Source organism: Canis aureus, chromosome 6 (genome assembly GCF_053574225.1).
Source record: "Canis aureus isolate CA01 chromosome 6, VMU_Caureus_v.1.0, whole genome shotgun sequence".
NCBI classification, from domain to species: domain Eukaryota; kingdom Metazoa; phylum Chordata; class Mammalia; order Carnivora; family Canidae; genus Canis; species Canis aureus.
The window spans coordinates 62,773,482-62,792,529 of NC_135616.1; the positions used below are offsets into that span (position 1 = coordinate 62,773,482).

The 19,048-nt window shown below is 39.8% G+C and overlaps 2 protein-coding genes across 14 annotated transcripts in view; one reads left to right on the forward strand and one right to left on the reverse strand.

The window, feature by feature from the left end:
- SWT1 (SWT1 RNA endoribonuclease homolog) overlaps positions 1 to 6,883 on the reverse strand; it is a 94,759-nt gene extending 87,876 nt beyond the window's left edge. For 3 of the 9 annotated variants that reach the window (XR_013382089.1, XM_077901934.1, XM_077901930.1), the window contains exons 1-3: positions 6,744 to 6,882; positions 3,260 to 3,349; positions 1,308 to 1,385 (exon numbers count right to left, since the gene is read on the reverse strand). Coding sequence is in view for 6 of the 9 variants with exons in the window: in XM_077901934.1 (XP_077758060.1) it covers positions 1,308 to 1,385; positions 3,260 to 3,340 (159 nt within the window). In the remaining 3 variants the exon portion in view is untranslated. Of the gene's footprint in view, positions 1 to 1,307; positions 1,386 to 3,259; positions 3,350 to 5,033; positions 5,170 to 6,022; positions 6,277 to 6,743 lie in introns of those variants that run through there. The other 6 variants (XR_013382091.1, XR_013382090.1, XM_077901933.1 and 3 more) reach the window with 4 other exon arrangements.
- Positions 6,677 to 19,048, forward strand: part of TRMT1L (tRNA methyltransferase 1L) — a 35,539-nt gene continuing 23,167 nt past the window's right edge. Inside the window, exons 1-5 of one of the 5 annotated variants that reach the window (XM_077901938.1) lie at positions 6,677 to 6,695; positions 12,521 to 12,631; positions 13,955 to 14,068; positions 16,671 to 16,735; positions 18,253 to 18,382. In XM_077901938.1, the coding sequence (XP_077758064.1) occupies positions 16,679 to 16,735; positions 18,253 to 18,382 (187 nt within the window). In that variant the 5' untranslated portion in view covers positions 6,677 to 6,695; positions 12,521 to 12,631; positions 13,955 to 14,068; positions 16,671 to 16,678. Of the gene's footprint in view, positions 6,696 to 7,047; positions 7,585 to 12,520; positions 12,632 to 13,954; positions 14,069 to 16,215; positions 16,367 to 16,670; positions 16,736 to 18,252; positions 18,383 to 19,048 lie in introns of those variants that run through there. The other 4 variants (XM_077901936.1, XM_077901937.1, XM_077901939.1 and 1 more) reach the window with 4 other exon arrangements.

Genomic DNA, 19,048 nt, shown 5'->3' on the forward strand with positions numbered 1-19,048 from the left:
GGATATTGTAAAACCAAATATAACCATATATGGGAAAAGACTTAAAAACTCTCTTAATATTTGCAAATGACATATCAGATAAAGGGCTAGTATCCAAGCTCTATAAAGAACTTATCAAACTCAACATCCAAAAAACAATCCAGTCAAGAAATGGGCAGAAGACATGAACAGACATTTCTCCAAAAAAGACATACAAATGGCCAACAGACACATGAAAAAATGCTCAACATCACTTGGCATCAAGGAAATAACAAATCAAAACCACAATGAGATACCACTTCATACCAGTCAGAACGGCTAAAATTAACAGGTCAGGGAACAACAAACATTGGTGAGGATGCAAAGAAAGGGGAACCCTCTTATACTATTGGTGAGAATGCAAGCTGGTACCTGGAAAACAGTATGGAGGTTTCTCAAGTATGGAGGTTCCTCAAGAAGTTAAAAACAGAACTACCCTACAGCCCAACAATTGTACTACTAGGTATCTACCCCAAAGATACAAATGTAGTGATCCGAAGGGACACTTGCACCCCAATGTTTATAGCAGCAATGTCCACAATAGCCAAACAGTGGAGGGGGCCCAGATGTCCAATGACAGATGAAAGGATAAAGGAGATGTGGTGTATACTTACACACAGGCATGCGCGCACACACACACACTGGAATATTACTCAGCTGTCAGAAAATTTTACCCTTTATATCAACATAGATGGAAATGGAGGGTGTTAGGCTGGGAAAAATAAGTCAAACAGAGAAAAACAATTATCATATGGTTTCAATCATCTGTGGGTTATAAGAAACAGCAGAGAGGATCATAGAGGAAGGGAGGGAAAACTAAATGGAAAGAAATCAGAGATAAACCATGAGAAACTCTTAACTACAGGAAACAAACCGAGGCTTGCTGGAGGGGAGGCAGGTGAGGTGATGGGCATTAAGAAAGGCAAGTGATGTGATGAGCACTGGGTGTTGGTGATGCAACTAATGAATTGCTGAACTCTACATCTGAAACTAATGTACTATATGTTGGCTAATTGAATTTTTTTAAAAAACCTCTCAATTTATATCCATGTTGTCTAACCTCACATGATAGAGTCTATCAGCATAAAAGAAGTAACTTGATAAATGTTTTTTTGGTAAGAAGGAAGGAAAAAAACAAACACTGGTTTTCTTTCTATTGGCTATCATGAAGTATAAAAGAAAGAAAAAATGAGTAGAAAAGTAGTCAGAAATTTATATCATAAATGTTCTAATTAAACGTTAAAACTTTAAATAATGTCTAGTGTTAGTTACAGTATATAATCACTCACCAGTTTTCTCTTCTCTGAAGAAACAGACCTTACACAGCAAACTGAACTAGAACTTGAAGTTTTTTTCTCTTTCTTATCCTAAGAATGCCATTTGGAAAAAAGGAAAGCACAAAATAAAGCACAGTATAAGACAGTATTATTTAATCATTGTGATTATAAACTAACACTCTTTCTACATTAATAATAAACTTCGGGGGGGGGGGGGAATGTTTAAAGACACACAAACTTTGGTAAGAGGGAGAGAAACTTAACCAGAAGGAAAACTCAGGTAGAAATCAAAAGATCTGGGTGCTCTTAAATTAGAGATGAGATGGGAAACAGGTGCTACAGCAGAAGGCTAGCTGACAGCTCAGCTCACCCTGAGGGGTGGTGGCATTGCCATGGTGGAATTTAGTCTTCTACAAAGTAAAGCCATATCTAGTTATTTATATGAATTTCAAAATTCAGTAGACCCAGGACAAACGTATTTTGAATACCTACCATGTACCAAAGACGTTCTAGACAGTGGGGACAGATTAATGAAAAAAAAAAAAAAGTCCCTGGCTCCCATGGGAGGTTAAAATTTCAGGCATGAAACTATTTACAAATAAACAAGTAAAATATTTAGTGTGTCAGACAATGTGATGGAGACAAATAAAGCAGAGGAAGAGGGCAGGAAGAGCTGGGAGGTGGGGGTGGAGGCAGCTGCAATTTTAGAGTAGTCAGAAAAGGCCCCACTGATAAACTGACACTTGACTGGAGCTCCGAACAAGTGAAGAAGGAGCCATAGTTGGGGATCCCTGGATGGCTCAGCGGTTTAGTGCCTGCCTTCCGCCCAGAGCATGATCCTGGAGACCCAGGATCGAGTCCCACGTAGGGCTCCCTGCATGGGGCCTGCTTCTTCCCCTGCCTACATCTCTGCCTCTCTCTCTGTCTCTCTCATGAATAAATAAATAAAACCTTAAAAATAAATAAAAATAAAAAAAAGAAGCCATGTGAATACCTAGGGAAAGAGTTTCCCATTCAAGGGCTTATTGGAATAGTAGCAAGGAACCACAGAATGGAGAAAGCAATTGGAGAAAGAGAGGGAGACCAGATGGGGAGGGTAGGTTGTTTTGTTAGACACAGCTAGGACTTCAGCTGTTATTCTGGCTGAAGTAGGAAACCACCAGAAAGCACTGAGCAGAGGAGTGACATAATCTGACTTACATTTTAATAGGATCATTCTGGGGGCTTGTTGAGTAGAGAAAAATGGGAGGCAAAGGTGGAAGCTGAGAGAGAAATTTGGAAACCATTGGAATAATCTGGGGAAGAAAGCTGATTGTCTGGATCATGGTGATAGCAGAGAACACAGACTTGGTATTAAGAGACACCTGATAAATTTGCTGATAGATGGATGCAGGTAGGGGCTGACAACCAGGATTTTGGCTCAAGCAAATGAAATAGAATTGCAACTTACTAGTTGGGAAAATGAAGCTGGGCACTTGAAAGGTTATAGTTTAAGAACATGAGGAGGAATCAGCAAAGGAGACTTCGAAGCAGTCACAAGTGTAGAGGAAAATTAGGAGACCATGTTGTCTCAAAAGCTAAGTGAAGAAAATGTTTCAAGGAGAAGGTGTAATTGGCTATCAGATTAAGTCTGAAAATTGACCAATGGATTTAGCAACATGGAAACTATTGCTGGCCTTGATGAAAGCCCATTTGGAGGAGCACCTGAAAAAGTCTGATTCAAGTAGGTTAAGAGAGAATAGAAGGAGAATTGCCAATGGTGTGCCAATTATTAGTGCCAAATGGGGGATTATATAAATCTAAGACACCATGGCCATACTCCAGATCCCCTTTCCAGTTACCCCTATACCTGGGAGGCCAAATTAGTCATTAGAAAGTTAGTAAGCAAAGAGGTATTTTTTTCATTACACAAAAATGAACTGCAAAAAAAAGGTATCTTTGGGTTAGTAAATCAAAATTCTTACTTCTAGGTCAAAGTTGGGTGATGCAGTGGTGCCTTTCCTCTGAGATTTCTCTTTTTTTCCACAAGATTCTTTGTTGGACATTTTGAAAAGCTAAAATAAAAAACACATTAGGTGTTTCTGGTTTTTTTTTTGTTTTCATTTTTGTTTTTTACCACCACAACAACAAAGTGCATTAGAAATCAGTCTTCCTTCAGTTTTATAGACTGGAATTTTACAAAATGATCTCCATTTTCTAACCTCAAGATAGCAGGATTCTCTCATTGTTCCACTTTATTTCACTTATAGTCTCCCTCATAATGATCTCTTCCTGTCTTTCAGTTTCATCTACTACCTTTTTAGGAATGACTCTCAGAACAGTGCCTTTAGCGCTGACCTTCTCTCTCAAGCTTCAGATCACCATTTTCAACTACCTACAGGACTGCTGTATTTTGCCCAACCTACGCTTCAGAACCAATTAGTTCTAAGTCTTTATTTTCCTGACACACCCTCCACTCTCATCTTAGTGTGTATCAGAAGCATCCTGGGCTGGAATCAATAGGCCAGAGACTGGGAACATCATCAGGTCTGTTGGGATGGGAAGATACAAAAGAAGTCTAGCAGAAAAGCCCAAAGAACAGTTTATTGCTGACAGTAACACATACAGAAACAATGAATATAAGAAAGGCTATAAAACAGGCAATTGCAATTACTCATAGTTAATCATAAGCACAGTAAATGAAGTTCTATAAAATAGTAACACTAAATCAAACTTTTGGAATGCTTCAATGAATATAAAGAGAAATCAGAAAAATGAGGACAGCTAAGAGAAAGCCTAATAATAAAAATTAATAAAAGAATTTAGTATCAACTTCTAAGAACAGATTCTAAATTATCCAGAAATTTTGCTTTGTAAGGTAATGTACAGCAGCAACTGAATTCACAGCTGAGCTTCCAGATTAGAGTGATAATCCTCTTTTCCCCTTCTTGTTCCAAGGATTCTATTCCATGTCAGGGAAAAGTACAATAAAAAATTATAAATTCCATGAAATGAATTGTTTAGAGGCAATGGATTACTTATAATGTTAACTCTTACAATTTAAACTGATCCATCTCCATCTTTTGTTGTTTTGACTACAAAATAAGACTAAATTTAAGCCTTTCATCCAAAAGCCAATTGAAAAAAAAATCACTGCAGATAGTGGTCTATTAAAGGAAAAACACATACATGCTTCCTATGACAAATGTTTTATATTAATAAAGGTGTGAAATTCACGTTGATTTTATGAAAATCAAAATATAAACTCAAAGGGGAGATTTCCCGTGCTGGCCAGCCTCCAGAGTGGCTCCTGATGATTTCTGCTGCCCCGTACTCACATTCTCATGTAGTCTTCTCACAATAAATAGAGCTGGCCTGTGACAGCAATAGGAACTGCCATATGACAGTACGTGGCTAGGTCACTGTGGCTTCTATTTTTCTCTTACTCTAGGGAAAGCCAGCCACCATATCATAAGGACATTGGAGAAGCTCACCAGCGAAGAACTGAATGAAGCCCCTTGCCATGCATGTGAGTAGGCCTGCTTTGAAGCTAATCCTGCAGCTCTAATCAAGCCTTTGAGTGGAAGGATCCCGGGATGAATATCTGCACTGCAACCTCATAAGACTCAGAACCAGGTACACCCAGAAAACCACTTCTGAATTCCTGACGCACAGAAACTGTGAGGTAATGTTTACTGTTGTTTTAAACCACTAAGTTTTAAGATAACTTAGACAGCAATAGATGAAGAGTACACTCACTTAATTCTCCAAACTTTAAAGACTCCTTTCTTTAGGATGTCTCAAGAGCAGAGACCACACTTAGAAATTCTTATTAAAATTCTCACACCCTAAGATCTAATCCTTTTCATCTTCTGGTTTCCAGCTAGTGTTAAAACAAAGAGACTGATGGAGTGAATCAAGCTTTCCATGAACCATCTAGCCTTTTGGAAATAAGAGAGAGAAAAAAAAAAGTCAACGATGCTTGGGTGAAGCACAAACAGAATTAGCCACTATTCATTCCTATAAATTATAACATGTTATTTTCCCATTTTTTGGATTAACTGTTAAGAGCAGTGAGGTAGGTGGTCACGCATTCAGGAAAACTAGTTACAAGTTGGGGTGTGAGCTCGGTGGGTTGAGCATGACACTCTTGGGTTCCGCTGGGGTCCTAATCTCCTGGACGTGGGATCAGCCCCACCTCCAGCTCAGCACTAGTCTAGGAGTTTGCTTGGGATTCTCTCCTCCTTCGGCCCCTCCCTCCCCCTACTGGCTGCTCCAGCGCTCGCTCTCTCTCAAAATAAATAATTTTTTCTTTTTTCTTTTTTTTTTTAGTAGAGGTTGGAGGCGCTATGAGGACTTTAGAACTATGACTCACTTGGGGAGGAGGGAAAGGAAAACAGCCTCCAGATACATTTCCTAATTACTGAGGGATTGATTGAGACAGCTTAGGAGGTAGCAACTAAGTTCTGTTACACTTTCAAAGTGCTAAATAATGGGGACGCCTGGGTGGCTCGGCGGTTGAGCACCTGCCTCCAGCCCAGGGCGTGATCCTGGAGACCCGGGATCGAGTCCCACGTCGGGCTCCCTGCGTGGAGCCTGCTTCTCGCTCTGCCTGTGTCTCTGCCTCTCTCTCTCTCTCTCTCTCCTGAATAAGTAAATAAAGTCTTAAAAAATTAACCTGGGAAACAAGTAGGAAACAGGAAACAGACCGATGAGAGAGGCAGGCGTTAAGTACCAGCTTTACTAACCAGGAAAGCCCAACCGGGGGTGTGAGCCTCCTCGGACCTGCAGGGGCTTCCCTCTCCTTTCCTGATGCCTGGAACATTCGGACCAGTCCCAGAAAACTCAAAGTTGTCCTCTGCCGGCGCCGGTGGGCTTGGCTGCGCGAGGCTTAACCTCAAGCAGGTGGAGGGCAGAGGGAAGAGACCCCCGAGGGGAGTGGGAAGGGGATGCCGTGGGGCATCGGAATCGCCGCCGGCATCCGACAGGTGCCGCCAGGCTCAACACGCCGGGGTTACGAAGTCCAAGTCCAAGCGTGAGGTGCGCGCGCACACACTTCCCTACCTACAGGACCCTGCAACCACAGGACGGCGCTGACGAAAATAGGAATACGTAGGCTAAAGCAAAATAGAGACAGGAGGAGAAGCGTTCGGGTGACGGTGCGAAAGGAAGCGCAGACCCCAATTCCCAATCAGCCAGCCTCGCTAGGAAGCTCGTCAGCTGCTCGCAAGCCGCCGCGGCCCACGGGCCCCGCACAAACCCACCGGGCGCAGCCCAGAGGCAGAGCGGCCAGAACCACACCCTTCACGGAGCCGGCTCAACCCCGGATCCGCCTACAGAGCCGCCCCGCCCCGGCTCCAGGGGCCTCCGGAGTCCTCCGACCGGCTGGCCGCCCCCCGCTCCGCTCCCGGAGGGAGACAGGTGGGAACCCGCTCGGCAAAACGTCAACTAGCGCCCCAGTTACCTTACCTGCGCCCGCAGCGGCGGCGGCGGCGGCTCCGGAGGCCCAGGCCAAGGAAAAGGGTCCCCGCCCCCCCCCCCCCGGACCCGATGCCCGCTGGGAAATGTAGTCCGGCTCTCGGACCCTGGCTACTATTCGAACGCTCCGAGCGTTTGTTTAGCTTTGCGTTTACTTCCTCCTGAGGGCTTGGAACGCCGGCTGCGCCCCACCCCACCCCCCCCCCCAGGTGGCGCGCTGCACCCTGGGTATTGTAGTCTTGATGCGCTTCCTTGGTTGACGGCTGGAACGGGGACGCACCGTGGAAGCAGAACTCTCTTACCTCATTGGACGCGGTCCCCGATACGTTTCTGCGCAGGCTGTGGTGGCGTCGTAACGCCTCGGGGAAAGGGAAGCGGACCGGACCGCGAATCGCTGCCTCTGGCTTTTTATTTTTCTGCTGACAGGATTTGGTCACTGGTCCTTCATCTTTTGTCTGTTGCACGCATCCAGCCCTTCCCACTTGCCTTCCCACTCCTGGGATCCAGCCCTGTGGGCGCTCACGCCAGTTCTCTCACCCCGCCGTGTGCCCCCGCAGGTCCCCGGGCGGGCCTGGCACGGAGGCGGTAGCTATGGAGAACATGGCGGAGGAGGAGCTGCTGCCCCCGGAGAAGGAGGAGGTGGAGGTGGCCCAGGTCCAGGTCCCGACCCCGACCCCGGCCCCGGACTCGGCTCGGGTCCCAGCTCCGGCCCCGGATTCGGCCCCGGCCTCGGCTCCGACTCCGGCCTCGGCTCCAGCCCCAGCCCCCGCCCTGGCCCAGGCTCCGGCCCTGTCCCCGTCCCTAGCCTCTGCCCCTGACGAGGCGGAAAGCAGTAAGTGCAGGAGGCCTAGATCTTTCTGCCGCCACAGAAGCGAGAAAGTGCGCCTTGCCGGGGAGTAGGGGAGGCCCTTCTTCCCTGGGATGGCTTTTATGGGGGGGAGGAGGGGGGGAACGGGGAAGCAGGTTTAGGGCTGGGGGGCGGGGGAGGAAGGGGGGGACCCGTGTCGTGGGTCAAGCGGGTGCAGAGTGGGTGAGGGCATCTCCACGACCCTCGGGGACCTCATGGTGACGATCTGGGGAGGGCCAGGAGTGCTGCAGATAAATGGAAATGATGAGGTCGAGGGCTTCTTCGTTAAACGGGGGGGGGGGGGGGATGGGGGGGTTCTTTTTCTACGAAAACAGTCAACACCTAATTTGGTGTGTGCATGACTGTAAATCTAAGTAGAGGTTCTCATTATGTGTATGTTAACATTTCACAGTCCATAAGACAAGGTTCACTGCTCGTGAACTTAGTATATAATTTCACTGCTAATGGTTTGTGAGAGGAATAAACGATAATTTAATAAACAAATAAATTTTATATGTTTATAACTGGGGGGCGGGGGGGAATAATAATTTGGTAGTTTCCCTCCCAGGCCCATCTGCCATCGTTCGCCAAGTCCTTCGGAATGTGACATGGTGACCGAGGCACGCTGCTTACTGTAGTAGAGCCCAGCTGCCAAGATTGAGGAGCCATTGCTATCCATCAACTGGCTTCTGGGCCCCGTAGGCACCAGTAGATGGGTTTCGAAGCATTTGATTTTCTTTAGCAGCTTGGTTTCTCAAAAAGAATTTGAGGCTGATAAGGTAGTTTAAGAAAAGGTCGATTACATTGTGGATGTCTTCCCTCAGTCAGAAATACCAACTGGGTTTTGTAGTCCGTTCCATCAGAAGTGAACTGTCGAAAATTAATAGCCCCTATTATTGTGCTAATGTGTCCGCTTGCATGTTTTCTAAGTGGTGATTTATTAGGACCATAAAGAGTAACACGTAAGAATCTTCCGAACACTTTTAAATGTAAAGTCTAAGCAAGTTTTTTTTTTTTTTTAATTGTTTTGTGGTCGGTGAGTTGTCCCTGAGGCTCTTTCTGAATTATAATGAAATAAATTAATTCATTTTCTTTCCTACTTCCAGGACAGTTGCGAGGTTAATATCTATACAACATTGGGTAGTTGTAATCGACTAGAGTTATTTTGCGATTTTTAAAGCCACATAAAAATTGTTATAGTAGGTTAAAAAGTAGAGCTGATCACAGAAAAGGCAAAGACAGCGTGCCTCAGGTGGGACCCTCAGATCGGAGGTTGTACCTGCAAAACTACAGTGAGGAGGAGTGGCACACGCCTCCCTTCCTCACCTCTAGATCGGGTTTGTTTATATGAATCAGAATTGGTCCACCAGCTTTAGGGAATGCATGCTTTCTCCACCTCCCCCACCAGAAGGAATGTTAAACATAATTTGGGAAGATTTAGAAGTATGTGATTCGAAGGATGTATGATGTTTGAGAAACCAGAAAAATGCATTCCTGGGACAAATGTGTAATGATTGAGAAATCTGAAATGCATTAGAAATATATATTAATCACATTTTAAAAGTTATAAATGGTCTAGTTAGTCCTTTGAAATCAGTCTTTACTAGGCAAGGTGAAGATGGCATATCTGAAATAGAACTGAAAAATGAGGAAAAAGCAGAAGTTGTAAAAGAGCCTCCTAGTATCTTGGATTCATCTGATTTAACAAGAGGTTTGCTATTGACTTCAGAATTATTAGTGTATTACAAAAAGTTTAAGTACAGATTGTCTGATATCTATTATCTGAACCAGAAACTGATTTGAGAGGTATACATACATGGGCATATCATGAATCTTTAGACAGATCTTTGAGAGTTTTAATAGTGGGCCACAGGATTTTCATTGTTCTCTTGTGACTTAGCAGGCCCCTGTCTCTTATTTTGTACGACTTAGAATGATTTCAATAAGCACAGGTTTATATGGTACTATATCATTTCACATACACAGACCTTTGAACTTTGGAAGCCAAAAGCCTTATGATTGCAAATTGAAAGGACTGATTTGTACATGTGGACTTATTGCCTGAATCTTATGGTCTCACCTAGCAATTAAGTTTTTGGTCATATGGGGAAAATTTGCCTATTCATACAACTTTCATCTCATTATAAAGTCATTTGAACAATATACCTAGTAAAACAAGTTAACCAGTAGGATTTGTTGCCCTTTGTATTTCTCATTTAAAAATGAGGTAAAGGGCAGCCCTGATGGCGCAGTGGTTTAGCGCCGCCTGCAGCCTAGGGCGTGATCTTGGAGACCCCGGATCGAGTCCCACGTCAGGCTCCCTGCATGGAGCCTGCTTCTCCGGCTGTGTCTCTGCCTCTCTCTCTGTCTCTCTATGAATAAATAAATAAAAAATATTTAAAAAAATAAAAATAATAAAAATGAGGTAAAGATTTGTCTTTTAATAAATTTGAGCAGGAATGTCTGATGGTGCTGAATTGAATTCCAAAAATATTGACTCAGGGTGCTACTGCACCAAAAAGAGTAATGATTTTTAAAAATATTTAACAAAACCTAGTGCCTGCTGTGTGCAAGATACTGCACTAGGCGCTTAGCCATTGCAAAAACGAGGGAGGCATACCCCCTGCTGTCCTGTTTATTTGTGGGGGGAGACAAGGACACAAATTATACAAAAGGGTGAAAAAAAAAGGAACTGGGAGTGAAGCTTGGAGAGGAATAGGCAGGAAGGTAACAATGCCAAGGAAAGAACTTAAAGGGCTTAAAGGTTCTAAACTGTATAACCTAATTGTATAATGAGTAGTAGAGAGCCCTGTGGTTTACCATCATCTCATCTCCGGTTGGGGATCTTTTCCTGCCAGTTTTCAGCTCCTAAGTCTTGTATTTGTATATTCAAGCTCCTATTTTGTAAACATTATTCTCCTTTGGGATACACATATTCAAGTCTCTCTGTCCTTAAAAAGAAAGAAAAAGCAAGCTACAATCCCATCTATCTCCTTTTTTGTACTACCACACTTTTTGAAATAAATCTATGTGCTTTTCTATACTTTATTTCTTCTTCCAATCCCGTTTGTATTCTAGAACACCTCACTGAACCTTTTTTCTTAAAGGTCACTGGAGACCAGCTAAATACTAAATCCAGTAGTTTTTTTTTGTTGATTTCTACTACTGTTTGTGATAGTGTTGAACAGTTGTCTTTTACATTCTCTTTTCCTTTGGCCTCTGCCTTATCTTGATTCTCCTTACTGTTTACTACCCTCCTGATTATATTTCCCTAGTGTCTCTTCATTACCTACAACCCTCTATACATCACTTCCGAATTATAACCATTTATATTAGCCAGTAGTGGGTTCAGTGGCATTGGGGAATGCATGCCCCTTGTACATACTCGAGAATGTATTAAATATACTTTGGGAAGATTTATTCATATATTCCAAAGTTTACACATATGTCATTTGAAGAATGTGTAATGTTTGAGAAACCTAAAAATATTGTTACTGGGACTGGATTTTGGCTGTTTTCTTTTTTCACAATATTTTTTCCTTAGGCCTTCTTCAGCTTGTAGTTTCACCTAACGTGTATTTACAATTTATATCCCTCCTGAACTCCAGAAACAACTCAACTGCTTACTGAACTTGAGTGTGAATACCGTTTGTACATCAAACACACTTTATGTCAAAAACTAAACTCCCTTTTCTCCTTTCCTCTTCTTTTCTGCCAAAAATGTTTTCCTCTTCCTTTATTGATTAATGGTTCCTTTATTCTTTTTTTTTTTTTTTAAGAATTTATTTATTTATTTTTGAGAGAGTCAGAGACACAGGCAAAGGGAGAAGCAGGCTCCATGCAGGGAGCACGTGGGACTCGATTCCGGGACTCCAGGATAACAACCCGGGCCAAAGGCAGGCGCTAAACTGCTGAGCCACCCAGGCTGCCCCAGTACCTTTATTCTTAACCACATAAACTTAAAATTTTAGAATCATTCTTGAACATACTCTTCATTCATTGGTTATTTCTCACACCCAAAGTTCTTTGCTTTTTATTTATTTATTTTAAGCCATCTGTTCCATACCTTTCCATTACTAACTTCTCACCTCAGTTACTGATCTTTGTTTGGTTCTACGCCCAGAGATAACCTCCTGAAATGCATTTAGATCGTATCATTCACTCCCTCAAAAACCTGCAAAGACTTCACATTGCCTGAAGAGGACAGTCCAGACTAACTTGCATAGAACTTAAGCCTTCCATGATCTGTACTACATTTTTGGCTGCTTGTTCTTCTACTAACTCCATTCTCCAAACATTCTACATTCCAGCCAGGGGTGGGACAGAGATGGCTGTATTTTTTTTTTTTTTTACACAGTTGCCTTTGTTCATGAGGTTACTTCAGCTTGTCAGGCCAGCCACCAAATCTCTGCTTATTGAAATTCTGTTCATACCTTACATCTCAGTCAAATGCCACTCCTTCAGTGAAGACATTCCCAAAAGCATTTGTTGGAATTAATTCTTCCTCCTGTATGCCCACATCATATTACTTTACCCGTTATTCATTTCATCCTGCCTTGTGTTACACTAAATAGGTAACATATCAGCATCTCTCCCACCTAGTTGAAAATTCTTTAAAGATAGGAAGTGTGGCTTCTGTTTCTTGCTTTACCATTTTAAAAAGAGTAAAAACATTTTTGGAGTATTCTATTGAATAAAAGGTTTAAAGGTGTGTTGGGAGCTTTGCGCCCAACATTTTGCATTCTGAGGAATGCTTGTCATTTTATAAGCAGAATTGCAGCAGTATTCCCCATCTAGACACTAGGGCACCATGCTATAGGAAATAAAAGTGGAGGAGTCTCTGTGACGTGACCAAATAAAAATGGAACTGGAATTCAGATCGTTAAAACATAATTTTCTAACTCTTAAAATTTCCTTTCAGAGAGACACATCTCAATCCAGAGGCAGCTTGCTGATCTCGAGAAGTTAGCCTTCGTAACTGAAGGAGATTTTGACTCTGCTAGTTCATTGAACTCAGAGAGTCTTGATGCAGGTATTTACATATTTTGAGGGGTTTTTTTCCTTTAATTTCTAATGGTTTTTCATCTTTCAACTCATGAAAATTTGCTGAGAATAGACTTGTTTATTGCCACTGAACTAGAGCAATTATACGTTTTTCATTCAGGAAACTGGTAGCCTTCTACCTGCATGGGTGCTGTGGTGATAAGTTGTTTCACAGTTCCTCAAGGAAGTTACAATTTCATGGATATATGAGCACTGTGTATTCTATAAGTTAGGAATTGCGTGTGGCTATGAGTAACAGAAATCCGAAAAAACAGCGCCTTTAATAATACAAAGGCTTATATCCTTTCACGTAAAAGAAGTCCCAAGGTGGGCAGTTTTGGGCTTGTACAAGATTTCCTCATTGCTGTCAGGGCCTCAAACTCCTCTCTTTCTGCTTTGCCATCCTTAGTGCTTGAATTCCCTCCTCAATATCGCTTCATGATGTTTTGAAGTAGGCAGAGTATATTGGAAAATTATTTTGATGATACTTGCAGTGTGCTGTATGTGAAAGATATTTGTCAGATTAAAAATTGAGTTGCTGATTATTTCTGTTTATTTTTGTTGCTCTAAACCTGAGTTTGAAAAATAAATAAATAAATAAAAATAAACCTGAGTTTGAGATTTTAATTTTTTTGTTACTATCAGAGTTATTTTTTGAGATATATTACATTGCTAATTAAATAAGACTTCTATTTTTATAATCCATAATCTTTTCATTAATAAGGAAGAACTTAGAAATTCACTGAGAGGATACAGTGGTTCTAACCATGCTCCCTGTCCCAGAATAGCAGTTGTTTTGGATCCTGTTTACTCCTTTCACTCCTTACATTTTTCTTACTCCACATGTTGTTTTTGTTGTTGCCAGAGTAGAATGCCACAGCAGAAATTTACACTATCTGCCCAGCTCCTGCCTCTCTGGGCATATGACAAGTGTTGCCCTCTCTCCTGTCCAAAGTACATAGTGATGCTCTCTCTGGCAGGCATTTTGCCTGAAGGGACATCATGTAGTTTATCACTTTCCCATTTTCTCTGTTCCTAGTGGTAACAAGGATATCAGCCAGCCCCAGAGAGGAGAATTTTAGGGTAAAAAATCAATCACTGACCATGTGCTGATTATTAACTACCTGTTGAGGTAGAGATGACTCTCCCTAATGTTAACGTAGACATTATCTGAGAAGTGTATGTGTTGGGTGGAGGGAGTCCCCTGTTATTATTTTGTAGCTAAATCAACGCATTAATGGCTAGTCTATTCTGTGCTTTATTGGTTCTTTTTTTCTTTTCTTTTTTTTTTTTTTTTTTTTTTTTTGGTCAGGAAACAAACAGTCTTGTCCATTGTGTCCTAAGGAAAAATTCAGAGCTTGTAATAGCCATAAGCTTCGTCGTCACCTTCAAAATTTACACTGGAAAGTCTCAGTTGAATTTGAAGGTTAGTATTTTTGTGCTTACTAAAAAGTAAATGAGTCAAGATTTGATAGAAGTTTTGGAATCTTATTGTGAGCATAATCAGTATTTTCCATTTAAAATTATTAGGGATTTAATGTCCTTCTTTTAATGTGTTTTTTAATAAAAGACCATGTAATTCTAGGCAATAGATATATATTGCAACTGTAGTTTAGTTTAGCAAATATTTATTAAGCGTCTCTTCTATACTGGGTACTTTGCTTGGTCCTGGGGAGGGGGGGAGTCCCCATAACTTTTTGAACTGTGTTTTAAAAAGTTAGACTTTTCCTTTTATGTTAGAACAACTACCATTTGACACGTAATTTTGAAAGTGTAGTAAATGCAAAACAAAATAAAATATGTGGTATGAATATTGGAGAAGACCATCTTTTTTCTACTGATGGCTTAAAAAGACTAGAGTTAAAAATAGTGGGCTATAAGATAGATATTTGAAATCATAGCCTTTCTTTAGATAAATGGAAATTAGTAAAAAGATACCAATTATAATAGTGACAAAAATGACACAACTTGGGGGACTAAATTTACCAAGAGGCCTCATCAAGAATAAAATTAAAGGATAAAAAATGAGATCTTACCAAGTTAAAAAAGACTTCCTAGATATAATGAATTATTATTAGATTCTAAGAGTGAATTATGTGAATTATTATAGCATTTTTGGAAAGAAATCTGGTAACATTTTTAAAATTTAAAATATACATATCTATCCACCAGGCACTCCTTCTTTTGGGAGTAAAAGAATCGATAAATAGGGAAAGATGTACAAGAATATTCACTGCAGCATGTACTTAGTGACAAAAACTTAAAACTAAAATAAAAAAGGGATGGTTGAATATATTATGGTATATATTATGGTACATACATACCAATAAATATTACACCATCAGTGTAAAGAGTATGTATTAGATCCATACTAGCTTACTCGGAAGGCTTTCCATGATAAACTGCTATTGAAAACAGCATGTGAGTAAGATTTTATGTTACATTTAGGTAAAAATAAAAAATATCTCCCAAAAAAAGCCCTAAAAAAAAAAAAAAGTTTATTACTAGTTACTTAGGGAAAAGGGAATTAGTGACTAAATCAGAGGCCATCTTGTCTTTTATGTTTAATTATTTACAAGAATATGTAGTAAATCATGTTGACTTTTTATCAAAAAAGAAAAATCTCAGTTAAAAAGTTATTTTCTGTATTTTTTATTTAAGCTATTATTTAACCTTTAGGTTTAGTCTTTGTCTTCCAAGTTTTTCTCAGCTCTTAAATGGCTCATGGCATTTCTTTACTTTCTTAAGTATATTAAGTTGTTGGTTTTTTTCACATGGTTGTGATCTGATCTGGTAGATAAGTGAGTATCATAGCTTTTGTCTTAGTAAGCAGGTCTTAGAGAAGTTGGTAAATATGTTTAAAACAGAAGCAGCAAGACCTGCTGAAGGAATAGAAGAAGTGAGATGTGAGGAGAAAAAAGTGAACAATGCTTGGGCTTGAGATTTGAGCAACTATAAAAATAGTGGTATCCTTTACTGAATGGAGAAGACTACATTAGGACCAGGGCTGGGGGAGAAGGCCAAACCTGCAGATTTAGACATGCAAAGGTTTAGATGCATCTCCTGGAGATGTCAAGTAGCCTGTCTAGATACGAATCTTGAGTTTGGGGAAAAGGTTTGGGCTAGATATGTATGTTTGGGAATTGTCAGAATATAAATGGTATTTAAAGCCAAAAGACTGCGTGGGATAATCATAGGAGTACATATCAGTGGAAAAAAAGTTGCTGAGTCCTGAGATACTTCCATAAGAACAAGTAAGAGAAACAGATGCAGGATATGAGAAGAAAAGAGTTAGAGATCATTTAGAGATCATTAAGACAACTGGAAGGAATTATCATTGATTTAAAAAGTGAAAAAGAGACCTGGTTCAAGAGGAAATGATATATTTAGTCCTTGGCAGTAGATTTTGAAATGCTGACCTGATAATCAGTCATATATCCTCAATAGGCAATTAGAGATAGAGATCTAGCCCTCAGGAAGGAGTTAGTATCTAGAGTTAGAATTTGGAATTCCTTCCCACAGAGGAGATAGTTGCAACCATAAAAGGCATTAAGGTTTCCAAGGAACAAAGGAGGTGTGGGGGGGGAGTCATGTAGCAGATCAAGCTTACAGAAACTCTTACCTTTTAGGGTGGAAGAGAGGGAAGAGACCTATGAAGAAGATTAAGGAGGATGGGAGGAGAGAACTAAGTGCCATATCATAAAGAGGCTGTGTAATGGCAAATGTAGTATGATGCTAAGAAAAAGTCAAAATGTCAGAGAATAGCTGATAAAATTGAATCCCAAAGAAGCTAAATGACCAATCCAAGATAATACAGAACCAAAATTTAAATCTGGATCTCATATATTTGTTTTTGTACTATATATTACATAACAAATATGTAAAACTAAGGCAGTCTCATTCAAATAGGTTATGATCTTATAAGAAGAATCCCAGTTATTCTTATAAAATAAAATTTACTAATAATTTTAATGATAATTGAATATTTAATGAACAGTGATATGACAACCAGCCATTCTTCACTTTAGGTTACAGGATGTGCATCTGTCACTTACCTTGTCGACCAGTGAAACCAAACATTATTGGAGAACAGGTAATCAGATGTTAGATTTATTTTTAAATTCAGCTCTCTTTAAAGAAAGCACAATCTTTTTATTTTTTTTTTCTTAAGATTTTATCTATCAGAGAGAGAGCAAGAAAGAACATGGCAGGAGGGAAGGGGGAAAGGGAGAGGGAGAAGCAGGCTCCCCACTGAGCAGGGAAACTGATATATGGGGCTAACCCTAACCTAGGACTCTGAAATCATGACCTGAGCCAAAATCAAGAATTGGATGCTTGACTGACTCAGCCACTCAGGCGCCACTTGTGATTAATATGCCCTTTCTTTTAATTTGTCAAAGAACGGACTCCAGAAACATCCTGAAATCTTAATAATTCTTTAAAAGTACTATGTTCATTTTTAGGATGCATTTAACTTTGGGGGAATACAAATTACAAAATATTTTTTAGTGATACTATCCTGAATGCATAGTAGCTGAACAAGTCCTCGTTATTAATTTTTTTCAGGTCACTTAAAAAGAGCAAAGTGGTGGGAGAAAGAAATCCAAACATTTCTTAAGCAATAATCAGGACAATGCTTGGTCCATCAACCCTATCCAGGGTTGGCAATGTTGTCAACTATTCTCTACTTGCTATTTGACCCCCAAGTAAATAGGAAGTAGAAGCTCTAAGGCTAAAAGGCGTCAAAAATAGGAAAAAGCCATGGGAGTAGTCTTTTTATTCTCAGCTAAATGAGAAATTATAAAGTGAAAATTTTTCATATGGACTGTTAGACTTTTTATTACATTTCTAACATTCAATGGTATGCTGAAACTAGCTCAAATTTCTAGAAGGCTTGAAAGATAGCTGTTAAATATGGCCATCATTAAAAATTATATAAACTTTAAAGTGAATAAGTTATGTTACCAACCAAGATAATAAATACTCAAATCTCATTACTTCTTATTATCTATTTTACTATTGTCTACATTCTTTGTGTATATTATATCTGGATGGTAGCCATGCTATCTAGGATATTGTACATCTCTTCCCAAACTCACATTTAGCGATGTCACATCAATCAGTAGCTTGAAATTTGTCATGATTGTAGTTTGAGGTTGGCCATGGTAGAGTATACATAACACAGAAAACTGCAAATACTACAAATCAGAGATTTGTAGTATTTGCAGATTACAAATCAGATTTATTTTCCTGGAGAACAATTATTAAACATCTACTAACACAGCACTGCTAATTTTATGCCACTCATAAGTGCTACTTATAGAAAATAAGGTACAAAAAAAAAAAAGAAAATAAGGTACAGTTATTTGCTGACTAGAATGGGAAAAATTAAAGTTGTAGTTATTATAAAGTAAATAAAAAGCACATATAAGTATATAGATAAGGAAGTAAAGATCGCTTCAAAGTCCCATGGCGGTATTAACTCTATTTTCTATGCCATTATACAACCAAGACACACTAACAGAATTAAACTTGCAGTCTTAAATAAGCTTCTATTTTATTGTCTTAGTAACATATCTGTACATTTAAATTAAATACTCTGTTTGATAGATATCCAGTAAAATGGGCGCCCATTATCATTGTATCATTTGTTCAGCAACAATCACCAGAAGGACGGATATGCTGGGACACGTTAGGCGACATGTGAATAAAGGAGAGACGAAATCCAGGTATATTGCTGGTGAGTTGAGCAATCTCATTAACATACGTTGATAAGTAAATCTTTAAACAATGATCCAGTTATTTTCAGATATCAGGTAGATAAAATATAGCGACTTAACCAAGTCACTTAGTTTTAACTGTGTTAATCCATTATTTCAGGTTTCGTTTTCCTTCTGTGAGACTCCCAACAACATTTAACTTTCCTCAGTTTAACAAATACATTTAATGCGAGTATAAAAAATGGATTGATGCTAAAGTAAATATGGATATCTTAATGAGAGATTATAGATAACTGTGTTATACTTACTGTTGAAAAACATTGGAAAAAGGAAGTAGAATTATATAAAGACCATTTACTCTCCTGAAGTGATACCAGGTTATTAATAGCTTGTTATTACCGAGGAAGCCCTTCTTAAGAATTAAGACCTCATGCCCTACGGCATCCATTGTATGTAATGAATTAACTTCTCTTACATACATCTAGAATGGTACTATGTTCCTTTTTCAAGAATTGAAAAAAATAGTCACAAATAATTTTCTATAGAGCTTCATTTTCTCCTGGAATCTGGTTTGAGAAAAGGCTGATATTGTGAGGGATGTCACATGCCACTTTGGTAGATGTAGGAGAATATAAAATACAACACCAGGGAATATTACTATGATTTGGCATTGTAAAAAGGGAAAT